The sequence below is a fragment of the Mesoplodon densirostris genome, chromosome 2 (assembly GCF_025265405.1).
Source record: "Mesoplodon densirostris isolate mMesDen1 chromosome 2, mMesDen1 primary haplotype, whole genome shotgun sequence".
Classification (NCBI taxonomy): Eukaryota; Metazoa; Chordata; class Mammalia; order Artiodactyla; family Ziphiidae; genus Mesoplodon; species Mesoplodon densirostris.
The window spans coordinates 116934344-116949615 of record NC_082662.1 but is presented as its reverse complement, the minus strand read 5'-3'; the positions used below and the strand labels follow the sequence as shown (position 1 = coordinate 116949615).

General features: G+C 45.5%; 1 protein-coding gene across 4 annotated transcripts; it reads left to right on the top strand.

Moving 5' to 3' along the window:
- The first annotated feature begins 2510 nt into the window (after positions 1–2510).
- Positions 2511–13976, top strand: ETV3 (ETS variant transcription factor 3). 4 transcript variants are annotated; one of them, XM_060090778.1, is made up of 5 exons: positions 2511–2703; positions 4661–4716; positions 5309–5546; positions 6786–6901; positions 12768–13976. In XM_060090778.1, exons 2-5 carry the CDS (start codon positions 4671–4673, stop codon positions 13901–13903), a joined length of 1536 nt encoding a protein of 511 aa, XP_059946761.1. In that variant the 5' UTR covers positions 2511–2703; positions 4661–4670; the 3' UTR covers positions 13904–13976. The 4 variants fall into 4 exon arrangements, with proteins under 4 accessions (XP_059946761.1, XP_059946760.1, XP_059946762.1 ...); XM_060090777.1 differs by having other exon boundaries at positions 4658–4716; XM_060090779.1 differs by having other exon boundaries at positions 4658–4716; positions 13195–13309.
- Positions 13977–15272: the final 1296 nt, after the last annotated feature.

Here is a 15272-nt window from a genome sequence, read left to right as displayed (position 1 = left end):
CATTCTGTTCTAACTACTCTATGTGTATTGACACATTTAATACAGCCACGTGAGTAGATACTATAGGTATTATGTTCATACAGAGAGGTTAAGTAAATTAACCAAGGTCACACAGCTAGTAAATGAAGGCACTAGGACCTGTGTACAATTTACATCATTTAGCTAAATCCCAATTTTTTTTTTTTTGGCTGCACTGTGCAGCTTGCAGGATCTCAGTTCCCTGAGCAGGGACTGAACCCAGGCCCTGGCAGTGAAAACCTGGAATCCTAACCACTAGGCCACCAGGGAACTCCCCAAATTCCAATATTTTAAAGAGAATGTTTAACCAAACACCTGACATTTACATATAAGGCATTGTTCTAGGTACTATGCAGAAGGTACAAAGGAGGGCTTTGAGCAAGTGGAAATTCAAGAGAGATTACCTGTCTTGACTCCCAGACTGTATCTGAGCATTTCCACCCCTATGCTTTCAGAAAGCTCATGCTCTCCACATTTCAGGAACAAGAATTTCCAAGTTGTGAAGCCTGTCTGCAGCGGCTGAAGAAGACAGCAGTGCCATGGTGAAGAGGAACATTGCAGAAGTGCAAAGTTCCTGCACTCAAAGAGCTCATGGTATAGTTAAAAATATTGGTAGTGTTACCGAGTCCAAGTTTGTACTCCTCTCAGCACAACAGGGCAATAAATCGAGAGATGAGATGTTGGGGCAAGGAAGAACAACTTTATTTGGAAAGCCAGCAGATGGAGAAGATGGTGGACTAGTGTCCCAAAGAACCATCTTCCCTGAGTTAGAATTCATGCTTCTTTTATACTAAAAGGGGAGGGGGTAAAGTCCTGGTTCCAGGATGTATTAATTTCTTCCTTCCTGCAGCCGTTTCCAGGTGGACCTGGTCAGGAGGTTTCCTGTGAGCTAAAGAAAGGTATTTTAGCTTAACGCTCATTACATGGGAGGCAGAGTTCCCAGAGATGGTCAATTATGTATAATTTAAGGTTATAGGCAACATCCCTTTAGTGATTAACTTGTAGCAAAAGCAATAGAATACAAAGGTTAATTTATTCTTCCCTATTACAGTGGCCCTCTCTATGAGAGCGTTTAAATTGTGCTCATTTTATTCACCTACATAGGATTTTCTCACCAGAAAAGACCTTGTATCACCAATGCTACTATCCTTTCTTTTTAAACAGGAAAGGCAACTTTAGGCCCAGAGGGGACCAACTTAACTAGTTAACTTACAGTAACTGGAGAATGGCTAGTAGCAAACCCCAAACTGGAAGCCAACTTTTCTAACAACTAATGGTGATGTTTCATGTTCTTCCTGGCATTCAGGATATAAAGGTATTGTTACAACAGCGGTACAAAAAGTTTACTCCTTTTTTTTTTTTTTTTTTTTTTTTTGCGGTACGCGGGCCTCTCACTGCTGTGGCCTCTCCCGCCGCCCAGCGGCCATGGCCCACGGGCCCAGCTGCTCCGCAGCATGTGGGATTCTTTCGGACCCAGGCACGAACCCGCGTCCCCTGAATTGACAGGCGGACTCTCAACCACTGCGCCACCAGGGAAGCCCCGGAAGTTTACTCCTTTATCCCAAATTGTCCTTCAACTCCATTTCACTTCTGGCACACTCTTATTATTCATTTTAATTTACTTCACCTTTACTGATCCCCACTCCTCCTTTTTTTCTCCTTTTGGAGTGAAACCAGGCCTGGACATCACTCAGACATATGGGGCTGGGGATGGAGATAAAGTAGATGTTTGAGATCCTTTACTATTAGTGAACCTTAAAGGAAGAACAGAAAATGCTTTGGATAAGATGCTTATAACTGCTTGAGCAGAAACAAAAGACGGAAGACAAAGAGAGGAGAGATGTAGTTGAATGACTTAGGGAGAAAACTTGCAAGCTGCTGAGATGTGGACAAATGAAGACTAAAGGCAGGGGGTTGGGGGTCAGCGAGGAAACGTCACACTCCCCTAACGGAGCGGGGTGGAGGGTGTAATGCCTAAGCAAGGCGCTTCACAGAAAGCCTCGCGGATTCTTTTGTAAGTATCTGAAAAGACTCTTTTCTTAGATGGCAGTGAACGACCTCTGAGGTCTGCGGGTATCTCTTCCCATTGTGAAGGCGCTCCTCTCTGGGAGGTCGCAGGGCCCTTTTAAGGAGAAACGGGGGACCCCCTCTCATTGGTCTGGGGAAAGCTTTATGCCGGCGCCGGGCCCGTTCCCGTGGGGTCTGCGAGGTCCCCTCCCGCGACAGGCGTGACCCCCGGGGCAGCGCCTGGCCCACACCAGGCCGGCGGGAAAGCCCCCAGCAGCCCCGCTGGCCTCTAGGGCCACTTCCCACTGCGAGTCCCGCCGAATCCCGCCCTGCCGCCCGCCGCGAGCGTGCCTAACGTGCCCCCGCAACGTGACGCACGCGCCGCGCCGGGGTGGCTGCGCGGGCAGCGCGGCGGGAGGAGCGCGCGCCGTAGGGCTGGGTGCGGGCGGAAGTCGGCATCTGCGGAAAGGAGAAAGGAAAGGGAGACGCGGCTGGGTGCGGCGCGGCGCGGCGCGGCTGCAAGACCGGCAGGAGGGCGCCGCCCCCTCCCCCGCCCTCTCCGCTGAGGATGGAAGTGACGAAAGCAGCCGAGGAGGTCACTTCCTGCTGGGGTGGATGAGGAGGAGCCGGAGACGCCGCGGAGGAGACCGGACCGAAGACGGACCGTGCGGGGGAGAGGTGAGTCCCGGCCTCGCCGCCAGGTTCCTCCGGGCAGAACCCCCGGCTTCGGCGTGGACGGCGTCCCTGCGGTCGGGGCCGCCCGGCGAGCCACGTACCAACCCAGCCGGGCCTCCCCCAGTGCGGGGGGCGGGGGAGGGAGGGGGCCCCGCGGCTGAGGGGCGACGGGGATCCAGGCAGTGTTCGTGCGGTGGCTCCGCGGAGCTTCGAGGCCACGGGTTGAGGGAGGCCCGGCCGGGAGGCAGGTAAAAAGGAGGCTCCCGGGGCTGCGGAAGTCGGGACCGGGAGCTGCAGCGGGGGATCCGCGGCACCAGACTCTGCAAGCCTCACTCTTTGGGGAATGGTCGCGGTCCGAGGGAGGGCGAGGGGCCTGCCGGGCTTCTCAGAGTTGAGATGAGTGATCCTACTTGCACAGAGTGTCCTCGGAATGAATTTGCCTAAGGCATGGAGAGGCGCCTCCGGGCCCCTGGGAGGGAGGCCTTTATGGGTGAAATCGGGGAGTTGGGATGTCAGGAGAGAGCTTCCTGGGCAAGTCATTGTTGCAGCGGGGTTTGGATCGCAGAGTCGTGGTGGGTGAAGGCATTCCGGTGGCAGAATAAAGACCCCGCGATCCGACAGAGCAATCTAGTTGTTAGCGTCCAGGGCAGCTTCCTGGAGCCGTGGGGAAATTAGTGTTTTTCCTCTCTCATTGTCACGGAGATGGAAGCAGCCGGGAGAGGAAACTCCTGCCTCAGCTCTGGGGGCTTGTTATTGTGTATCTTGTGTGTGTAATTCTGTGTCTGTGTTTATGTTTGTTTTTTCCTTCCTTTGGGGTATGTATCTCGTCCTCATTCCCTGGTAGTTTCATAGCCCGAAACTTGCTGGTCTTCTTAATGTGTATGGTAAGAAAAAAGAGTCAAAGGATCTAGAGGAATCCTAGGTTAGATGAAATTTCAAGATTAGGAATTTGTACCCACCCCACCGTAGGGTCACTAAGGCACCTACATTGCCTCCAGACTCCTGCTAATGTTGGTACTGAGGGCCTGTCATTCACCCTGGGGAACTGCCTGGGTGAGGGTCGATCTGCCTTCTGCCCGCATATCCCTCTGGCAGTTTTACCCTTCCCTCCTTTTTGTTAAAGGATTGACTGATAACAGGCTGCTTGCTGCTAGGAACAGGAAATTTATTAAGGAACTGTAAATCTGGGTGGAATGAATTCAAATCACAGCCAGACTCCCTCCACTTGTTGAACAGAAGGTTCCCAGAAATGCTTGCTTTTTTTTCCTTCCTGTTAAAGGGAGAAAATGTAAAATTTTTTCTCAAAGAATAATTGGGGGAGTGTGTGTGTGTTTTTGTATAGAGTAACTGTACATATGGTGTGTTTACTTAATGTATCCCAGGGTGTTGTTTCAAGGAGGAAGGGGCAGTTTCTGACTGGGAGAAGTTTTCCTTCTCCCATCTCACATAATTCAGGAAAGTAAATCAAAATCAGATGTTCATTCTTGAGTGGCAATCAGATGGCTTTGGATTTTTTTTTTTTAACTCTTCTTTAAACTGGTACATCTGGGTGAACTCAGGCTTGTGTGTCTTGGCATCTGGGCCTGTCTAGTAATGGAAGACAAACTGTTTGACTTGTTTTGGCTGCTTTTTTGGACTCATTTCACCATACCCTTTCTTTTTTACATTTGAAGGACTGGTCAGGAGGAAGAAAGCAAATATTAAAAACAGTGTTTACAGTTTGTGGCTTAAAGTCAGGTGGGAGATAATTATGGCCTTTGAAGCTGATGACTTGAGGACCATCATTTGATGACTTGGGGATTAGCAGTTTGGAGGTGACATGTTTGGAAGAAAGAGGGTTACATAAGGAGGGAAAGACAGGGAAAAAGAAGTTTGGGGAAAGGCTGTGCCAGAAAACATTGGGAGGATAATAAATAAATAGCACCTTAAAGTAATTGATGTGGCTTGTATCTCTCAGCAGCAGGGTGAAAATGAAAGCAGGCTGTAGCATCGTGGAAAAGCCAGAAGGAGGTGGAGGTGAGCAGAAGTTAATCATCTTCTGACATACCTGGAATGTCCCTCAGTGGTTCCTTTTCTCTCCACTCGGGCTTGGTTCACAAATGCCAGACCATGGCTGACAGCCTCTTGACAGGGTAGATACTGCTAGGACAGCTGTAGGCTTGTTTCCTATGGATAAATGTTAACATGTCTGGTCACCACACCCTTATCCCAAGCTTTAGAGTCTCTTTCCTGTTAGAGACACAATTCCAACCTTGAGGGTAAGGTTATATTTTCCTAAAACATTATCTTTCCTGTTTGTTCCCTTTGGAACTTTCATGTCCTTACAGAAAGTAGGCATGAGATTTAGTAAGATCTGAAAGGGTAAGAGATTAGACACCTGGGTGCTGCTGCCCATCTCTTACCAGATTTAATGATTGCCACAAGGAAAGGTAACTTCTGTCTGCTTTCCTCTCGGCTATTGTGGTTAGCCCCAGCTGACCGAAAGGGTGTTTGTGGCATGTTTGCACAGCACTCCAGAGATTCTGAGCATTGGAATGTGAGGTTGGGGATGCAGGTATGTGTGTTCCTAGCTCCTGACTACCTTGATCTTGCCCTTTTCATATTAAAGGGTATCAGTTTCCTGATTGGGCCTATAAAACAGAGTCGTCCCCGGGTTCCCGGCAGATCCAGCTATGGCACTTCATCCTGGAGCTGCTGCAGAAGGAGGAGTTCCGCCATGTCATCGCCTGGCAGCAGGGAGAGTATGGGGAGTTTGTCATCAAGGATCCAGACGAGGTGGCCCGCCTCTGGGGCCGCAGGAAGTGCAAACCACAGATGAATTATGACAAGCTGAGCCGGGCCCTGAGGTAAGGGAAAGGATTCCCATATCCATTGTGTTAACAGATTGGAAGGAGACTAAAGTAGTTTGGTGAATGTTAGATAAAAAAAGATATCAGGTGATAAGAGACTACACTAGTGAATAAGGTGTAGCTTTAAAGTGGGAGTGGGAGCTGTTGAATCTGCGTAGCACAGGCACAGGAGGAGAAAAGGCATATCTTTGGTTATATGTAGGAGGGAATTCCAACGTGGCTGGCACTGGATTCTGACAGCCAATTCTGCTCTGTAGTGGGCGAGAATGTGTGGTGAAACCTGGATTGGAGCTCATTTATAATCCAAAAGATTAGTTTACACTTCCCTGTTAGAAATCTCTTAGAATTTCTCTTTTTTAGGCTCTCCTGGAAGAAACTAGAAAAAGAGTGAAGCAAGCACACAAGAGAGCACTCACTGCAAGGTAGTGCCCGAGCTATTCAGGAACCAATCAGTGAGCTCAGTGCGTTGTCAGTTCATAGGTTGCTCCCGCCTGTCTAAAGATTGGTCACTATAAGTTTTCGCAGGTTTTCTTTTCCTCTTGTCTTCACATTTCATAACCCTTTAGCCCTCCAGGGGCCAGTTTATATAACCTGTGCCACTGAATAGATTCAAGCCTCAAGGTTCTAGGTACATTGAAATCCCCTTGCCGTCCTTCACTGTTAGTGACCCTGAATGTAAAATCTGGGCAGCAGCGTCGCTGGAGCCTCTCACTTCCTTTTGAAAGTGAAGTAGGCCAGGCTGACGGCTGTTTTCCAGATCAGGGTGTACCATTGTTTGACCTGCCACCATAAAACAGTTCTGCATTCCTTTGTCTATGCCTTGAGCTTAGGCCTCCAGACTAACCACATCAGGTCTCCCAAGAGATTTGTCTGCCCCCACCTGGGCAAGGCAGAAAGGAGAAACAAGGCAGTGACATACAGTGGAACAGGAAGGAAATGGACTAAAGAATTGAAACCATAGAGAGAGAGAGAAGAAAGGTGGTTGGGGCTAGGATTGGTGTTCAGGATCTCAAAGTGAGATTGTCTTTGTAAAGGACTAGAATTTAGTTGAAAATTGAATGGGAAAAGTACGCTCTTAGGTCTCCCAGCTCTAACCTAAGGGCAAGGCTGCAAAAAAATGATAGTGATGTTTGCAAGTAATACTCAGCAAGAATTGTTGATCTTAGTGGTTACCTAAGTATATCAAAAACTGTCAGTAGCTAGAAGATAAATTGACGTGCATTCCTGTTTTTACAGATACTATTACAACAAGAGGATCCTTCATAAAACAAAAGGGAAAAGGTTTACTTATAAATTTAACTTCAACAAGCTGGTGATGCCCAACTACCCATTCATCAACATACGGTCAAGTGGTAAGATGCAAACACTCTTGGTGGGGATAAATTTTGAGTTGAAAAAGAATTTTAAAAACTCAGGTCTAATATGTGATCACATAAGTCCCAGTATATAATGCTGTAATACCCTGCCTAGTTGGTTGCTTCTCTCAAAGGCTTTCTTCTGGACCCTCAGAAACCGAAATCTGGGACATAGGTACATTATGAAGGGAAAACACACCCATGGTTTCTGTTATCTGCTCAGTGTGACTGGGAAAAGGAAAGGTGATCCCAGCAGGGGTGCAGGATTCCAGAAGGATATGTTGATTTAGGGAGTTGATGGGACTTTTAGAGACATGTGTTTATGTCAAATATGAACCTAAATTTCTGGAGGAGGATTCAGTTTGAGACACACATGTTTGAGTTATCCTTGAATGGACAGTTGTAGAAATGATCAGAAATAGACCTTCAGGGTAAAAAAAAAAAAAAAAAAAAAAAAACCCAGGTCTAGGATTTGTCATGTTTAAGGGGTATTTAGAAACACCAAAGTAATATGATCCCCTGGATTTCCTCTGCGTTCTTGCTCAAGTTTTCCCATTCATCTCACAGGAAGTGATAGACTCTGCAGCATCAAGATAGATTTGGTTTATTTGGTTCCTTTTTCTGCATATTATTTGTCATCTCCTAGATATTATTGCATTGTCCTCTTTAGGAATGGTGTTCCATAGGTTTGTGTTGATCTTTAAGTTCAGGACTCAGAGTTTTAACAACCTGCCCAGTGGCTCTTTCATAGACAAGAACTAGCTTCTACAAACACTTCCGATTTTCTATGAAACAACCAAGCTCACCCTTATCAAGTGAATGTCATCAAAACCACAGCATCCTTGATCACAGAAAGGAGGTTCATATGTTTGCAGTGAAAAGCAGTGTCTTTGATCTGCACCAACAACGCCTCAGAGAACAGGACTCTGGGGTTAATTGACCTTCTCTCCTCTGAAGTGTTGCAAGCCTTCCCCTCTAGGCTCTCCACAGGACAGGTTTCCATTACAGCTTCTCACAGAGGTTTTGGGTCTGCCTCTCAGGGATGCAGAAGGCAGTCTCTGATAAGGATGTTTGTTTGTTAGTTTGTTTGTTTTAAGATGCAAATCAGACCCCTGCCTAAGAAAATAGATTGTGTTTAACTAGTTTCTGAACAGTCCATTAATGCTCTGTCTTTGTGGCATTGTACAAGGCCAAGAAACCTGATTGTGATTCTGTAGTATTACAACTTCTCAGAGAAAAGTTGGAAGAAGCCTGAAAAATTAGAGCAGGGGTGTGGCTGAGAGAATATAATGCTGAGATCCATAGCAGATATGTAATTACTACACACAACAAGTTAGGGCAGTTTTAGCTTGATGCTGCTATCATTACAGTTCCATCTCTCCTGTAACCACTCCCTTCTGTCCCTGGGGCATGCATTTAAAAACAAAAAGTGGTATTGGAATGCATCTCTCTAATTACAACCTGTTTTCTTTCCTTGTGCCTGAGGGAGAGGCGTTAGGAAATCAAACCTGTTCTAACCACTGGAATCTTGTTTCCTCTATTTTTCACCCTTACCCCCCTCCTGTGTACCTAGAGGAATTTTGACTCTAGCTGGGTATATACCAGAGTGTGAGTCTTGTTCTTCTGTCTTTGACCCATTTTTTTATCTATTGAAAACCCACAAGTCCAGCCACTTGGACAACCTGGAATGGGGCATTCATCAGCCCTTGGGAGTAATATGCTTTTCCAGGGAAAGGAAATCTGGACCCTCACTATATGAAGACTCTGGTCTAGAAACCTAACAGTAGTGGCCTAGCACCACCTATTGTGCCTGAAGGTGGTTGAACCAACATTTATCCTTAACTAAGCTCAAGATCCTAATCAGAAAGCCATGGGGAAAGCAAAACTTTTAGGGATACTACTTCGTTTTTACATCCTGGTTGCAGATAACCCCAAAGAACTAGAGTCATTAGTTCTTAGAGAACTTTTACCCAGATAGACCAGATGTTTCAGGTTAACTTTTATGATGACAAAGGAATGTAACATTTATTGAACACCTATTAATGGAGGTACTTTTGCCTAGTGTTTTTGTGAATTAACTCATGCAACTCTCCTAGCCAAATAAAGTATACATCTCAGTACCCTCATTTTACAAATGATAAAATTAAGGATGACAGGGCTTCCCTGGTGGCGCAGTGGTTGAGAGTCCGCCTGCCGATGCAGGGGACATGGGTTCGTGCCCCGGTCCGGGAAGATCCCACATGGCGTGGAGCGGCTGGGCCCGTGAGCCATGGCCGCTGAGCCTGCGCGTCCGGAGCCTGTGCTCCGCAACGGGAGAGGCCACAACAGCTAGAGGCCCGCGTACCGCAAAAGAAAAAAAAAAAAATTAAGTATGACAGCAGAGTCAAAGATTGATCAGAGTGACTTGAATACAGTTATCTATTGGACACTTTCTCAGGAAACAATTCTTGAGAGATTGAGCTATTGAAATAGATCATACATTCCTTCTCTGGATTGAGATTCATTCATTTGTTCAACAGATAATGTGTTAAGCCCTAAAGACAAAGAAAAAGATTATGGGGGAGCTCTTTCCCTCAAGGAACTTAAAATTTAGCAGGAGAGATAAGATATATGAGGTTTAACACAATTCGGAATACAATGTGGAATGTGATAAATGCTCTAAGAAGCAGAGCTATGTGGATTTAGATCCTGGAGGCTAGAGAGAGATTGTCTAGATGGTGAGTTGATACAGTTGGGCTATTTTGAACTGTGTGTTTTTAAAAATAGAAGCAATACATTTAATTTTTTTTTTAATTTTTTAATATTTAATGTTTAAGTGTATTTTTAATATTTACCTTAAAATGTATTTTTTAAATGTACTTACATAAGAAACCTTGGAAAGATACAGAAGATACTAGTAAAAATGCTACCTGTCAGGGTGTGGGGGGAGAGCAGACCAGTTCAAGGATGGACTTGAGACCTCACTTCACCCCACCCCAGTTTTTTTATCTTTATTTTAGAAAACTTTAAAGCTACAGAAAAATTGAGGAAAAAATTGAACATCAAACACCCATATATCCTCTATCTAGATTCACTAATCAGTAGATAAACATTTGCTTTATATTTCGATATACTTTTTAAATCTTCTGAGATTAAGTAGCAGATGTGACACTTCATCCCTGTGTACTTCAGTATGTATCTCCCAAGTACAAGGACATTCTCCTTCTACTCACAATAACATTACCATACCCAGGAAGTTTTAACCTGCTCTGATACTATTATCTAATATATGGTCCATGTTTAAATGATATATGCCTTTTAAAGTTTTGCTTTTTTAATCATGATTATTGTCTAATAAAAACTTATTTATTTTAACAAACACATGCAGTTTGCTATGTGCTGGTACCAGTTTAAGGACTTTACAGATATTAACTCTTGTAATTTTCATAGCATGAGGATTAGTCCTGTTATTATCCATTTTACAGGTAATGAAACTGAGGCACAGAAAAGTAAGTAAGCTACCTAGAGTAACACAGCTATTAAGTGGTAGGGCCAGGGTTTGAACTTAGACAAGGGCCTTATTATTCCCATTTTGCTAAAGGGGTTCACAAAGCAGTTGGTTACTTGTATCAGGCTACAAGGTAGAAGGTGCTGGAACTAAGATTCAAACCCACGTTTTCCAGCCCTACTACTCTGATTTCATAGTGGCTCCACGAAGGTTGTCTTCTTCAAAGCAGTGTTATTCATACTTCTTTAAGCAGCAATCTTAGTTTTCAGACAAAATCTTAGATTTGTCATCTCAACATACTGATTCAACATATAAAAATAGGGCTGCTGCAGTTAATCAGAGGTGAGGGATCCAGAATGCCACCTCCAAATTGCCTTCCTTCACTCCCTCTGAATGCATTTGGAAAATGCTATGTATTCTGCCCCTTTTGCAGATTTACAGTGTACCTTAGCCTGTGTAGGGACTGAGATATCCTCCAGTTTAGAAAAAACAAAGCGAAAAACTAAATTGTTTAGGAGATAAGACCTCCTCTACCACCTCCCTTCCCCCCCTCCACATTATACTTATTCAGTCCTTCAGAACACATAGAAGTGTTTTTGGGGCTTCCCTGGTGGCGCAGTGGTTGAGAGTCCACCTGCAGATGCAGGGGACACGGGTTCGTGCCCCAGTCCGGGAAGATCCCACATGCCGCGGAGCGGCTGGGCCCGTGAGCCATGGCCGCTGAGCCTGCGCGTCCGGAGCCTGTGCTCCGCAACGGGAGAGGCCACAACAGTGAGAGGCCCGCGTACCGCAAAAAAAAAAATAAATAAAAATAAAAAATAAAAATAAATAAATAAAATAAAACATATTTTAAAAAAAAAAAAAAGAAGTGTTTTTGTTTTTTTGCTTTTGAATAGATGTGCTCTTAATACAAAATAAAGATCCAGGAGAATCAAAAAAGAACAGAATTTTAGCCATTGTAATAAGCTAGTAGAAGTGATACTTTGGAGACCCTCTTGACTCTACTCAAATTATATTCAAGGTCATCCATCTGTTTTTCCTAATTGTGCAATTAAATCAGTGGTTTTAGAAAAAAGACCTGCAGACCAGTTTTCTGTGAAACATCATTTTGAAATGCTGCTCTGGCACAGTGTTACTCAGGCACATGTGCCAAGAAAGCTACAGTCTTGCACATACCTACCGATTCCAGAGTCCTATCTGAGGATGACTCAATTATAACAAGAATAGAAGACTGCAAGCAATTCCTACCCACATCGTATCTTGTGCACCTTTTTTGTTTCTTCTCCTGGATCACCACACTTTCACTTATTTGGGTTTTTCTTATTTTTTCTTCTCCTTTGTCCTTCCCTCAGAGTAAAAATAGCCCTCCTGACATCATCAGTGATAGGAGCCACTGATACCTCCCAGGCACCCAAAGGGTCCCTGAGGCCTCGTACCTCTCTTGTGCTCTTGATTGTCAGAAGGACCTTTTGGGGGAGTTGAGAACTTGTGGGGCTCTGAAGTTGACATGTGTAGCACAGTGTTGGTTTCTGCCTAGAGCTTCAGTTTTTAGTCTGTGAATTTGGGAGAAGTGGTAGGTGCTCGACTTTCTCCCAGCGTCCTCGGTGCTTGAAAGCAGGATGGTAGTGGAGATCCTTATACAGAATATGTATAATAGAAAATAGATTGGAGAGATTTAAAACATTTTGAATCTCTACAAAGTAGTGATTGTATATCTGAAATGATAAAAGGTACACCATGAGAACCTACCTTAACAAACATAGCCTCTTTGTGATCTGTTTTTGTTCTTAAAATGTGGTCTTGTTCGTGTTCATATATGTGAGGTGAAGGGTCTTCAGGCTTTTAACGCATTGTTTACATACATATCGTTGCCAGTTTTGTTCGTTGGTTTTGGTTTGTTTGCTTACTTTATAGATGTGGCCAAAATTATGAAAATAAGCTGAGAGTTAAAGCAGGTGGTATATATACAGTATTTAGAGTTTCAGAGGAGAAGGCTGTAATGCCCGTTCATTCATTCAACTGGTAGTTATTAAGCACCTACTAATTATTAAGCCCTGAACTGCTGGAAATCTACTTGCAAATAGTAGGAAGTCCCTGGCTTCATGGGATTTATGTTTTAGAATACAGGTAGACAAGTAAATGATATTTTAGATAGTAATGAGTACTGTGAAGACAGTGAGTAAGACTCTAGAGGAAGGTGGCAACTAAATGGAGTACAGGAAGCTGAGAGAGACAGGCAGCTGAGGGATTCAGTCCAGCTGGAATGTTTATTTTCTGTTGCTCTTCAACATCTTGTACTTGTTTAGCATAAGTAAAATTGCTGATAATGAATGACCGGACCTCCAAAGTGGCCTTTTGTCTTTTCCTCCCTCGCAGGTGTGGTTCCCCAGAGTGCTCCACCAGTGCCAACAGCCTCTTCCCGCTTCCATTTCCCACCTCTGGACACCCATTCTCCAACTAGTGAGGTGCAGCCAGGGCGCTTCTCTGCCAGCTCCCTAACTGCTTCTGGCCAGGAGTCAAGCACTGGCACTGATAGAAAGGTGGAGCTTTCGGAGCTGGAGGATGGCTCAGCCGCTGACTGGCGCCGGGGTGTGGATCTCATGTCCTCCCGGAATGCTGTCGGCGGAGGCATTGGCCATCAGAAGCGCAAGCCTGACATCATGCTTCCCCTGTTCTCCAGGCCAGGGATGTACCCTGACCCCCATAGCCCCTTCGCCATCTCTCCCATCCCCGGCCGTGGAGGCGTCCTGAATGTCCCCATTTCACCAGCCCTCTCCCTGACTCCCACCATCTTCTCCTATAGCCCGTCGCCAGGCCTGAGCCCCTTCACCAGCAGCAGTTGCTTCTCCTTCAACCCTGAGGAAATGAAACACTACCTTCATTCTCAAGCCTGTTCTGTGTTCAACTACCATCTGAGTCCGCGGACATTTCCTCGTTACCCAGGGCTCATGGTTCCACCGCTGCAGTGCCAGATGCATCCTGAGGAGTCAACCCAGTTTTCCATCAAGCTGCAGCCCCCACCTGTCGGGCGGAAGAACCGGGAGAGGGTGGAGAGCAGCGAGGAGGCAGCGCCTGTCACTGTTCCCACGCTGGCTCCTGTCCCCCCGAGAATTAAGGTGGAACCAGCCTCTGAGAAGGATCCTGAGAGTCTCAGGCAGTCGGCACAAGAAGAGGAGGAGCGCTCTCAAGAAGAGGGCAGTGTGCCAAGCAGGACCACAGAAGAGGAAAAAGGCACCATCTTTGCCCGCCCGGCTGTGCCGCCTGTCTGGCCCTCTGTACCCATTAGCACCCCAGGTGAAGAACCCCTAGAGGTGACTGAAGACAGTGAGGACAGGCCTGGCAAAGAGCCCGGTGCACCTGAGAAGAAAGAAGATGCCCTGATGCCCCCCAAGCTTCGGTTGAAGCGGCGCTGGAATGATGACCCTGAAGCCCGGGAGCTGAGTAAGAATGGCAAGTTCCTCTGGAATGGGTCAGGACCCCGGGGCTTGGCAACGGCTGCTGCTGACGCTTAGAACTGGAAGTTGATTGGGAGCTGTTTATACTATAATCAAACACATACATGTATTTATGTAGCAAGATTTCGGGGTGGGGGGTGGGGAGGGAATTAGGCTGGTTTGATCCTTCTAGGGGCATAGACTTGTATTTTTATGTTTGGGGGATAGGATGGGGGTATCTTCTGTTGTAAATTAGATGGGATGTGAACACACTTTTTTTCCTGGTGAGTAGGACATGGGAAGGGTACTAAACTGAAAGAAGAAAGAGCCTCTGTTTCCTGTTGAGGCTTACACTTTCTGACAAACTCCCAGAGGGCCAAGATACTGTTTGGTCCCATGATAGTTCAGGTTCCAGACTTGTTTCTTTTCTATTGTATTTATATATGGAAAGCCATTAATGAATTTATTTTGCTCTGTCATAAAGTACATAAAAGGGAAAGGGGCGTGGTTGGGAGGCTGAGCAGTGAGAGACCATTAATACGAAGTATTTTGCCTGAAATGTTTCTTTATAATTATTTCAGGGGAGGAGTAAGATAATGTCAGTCTTATGGGGACAGGAGGATGTTCAGGTGTTGCTCTTTTTCTTTTTCCCTTTGTTGTTGTTGTTTGGCTTCTTTTTTTTTTTTTTTTTTTTTTTTTTCCTTTTTATAAAATGTTTTCAGGAAACGTGAAATGTACTGCCAGTTAGAGCGGGGCTGGCAAGGCACAGGTGCTGAGCCTTCAGCTACGTTGTTGAGACAGGAAGCCCTGCTGTGAATTTCTTGGACATTTCACCTACTTCACCTATTAAGAAGCCATGAGGAGTTATAAACTCTCGTTCAGGGAAGAAAGAAGAGGGCAGGAGGAAGTAACCCAATGCCTTTAAAAACAAAAACACAAAAATGCTTTTTTTTTTTTTCCATCGTGGGTTTGGGGAGCCAAACCAACGTGTGACTGAGCGAGTTGACTGAGAGATGTGACAGAGTTGAAGATGTCCTTCTGCAGTGTCTGGTTCTCTTATCGTTTTCTTAAGTCAAAGCCTTAACAATGAACATACTTCAACATGATACGGGTCTGTCAACGTAAACCTGTAAAAGGGCATAGACAACTTTTCAGATAATCCAGGAGTGTTGGAAGATGGTTAAATTTTAAGCTGGTATTTAATCATCTCCACTTGATGTATTGGGATAGGTAGCAAAAAGGCAGGATTGTGGGAGTTAAGGGCAGATGATACCTGGAAACACAGAAGGTAGCTGGGGGTACAAGTGGATGTTTAGGAAGCTGAAAGAAGCGGTAGACAGGAGACACAGAAGGCAGACAGATGCCAAGAGGCCTGGTGTAAGTGAAGCAGTGGGTGTCTGTCCTGTTGTGGTGTTGCCGTTCTTGCCATACCCATTCCCCTAGATTG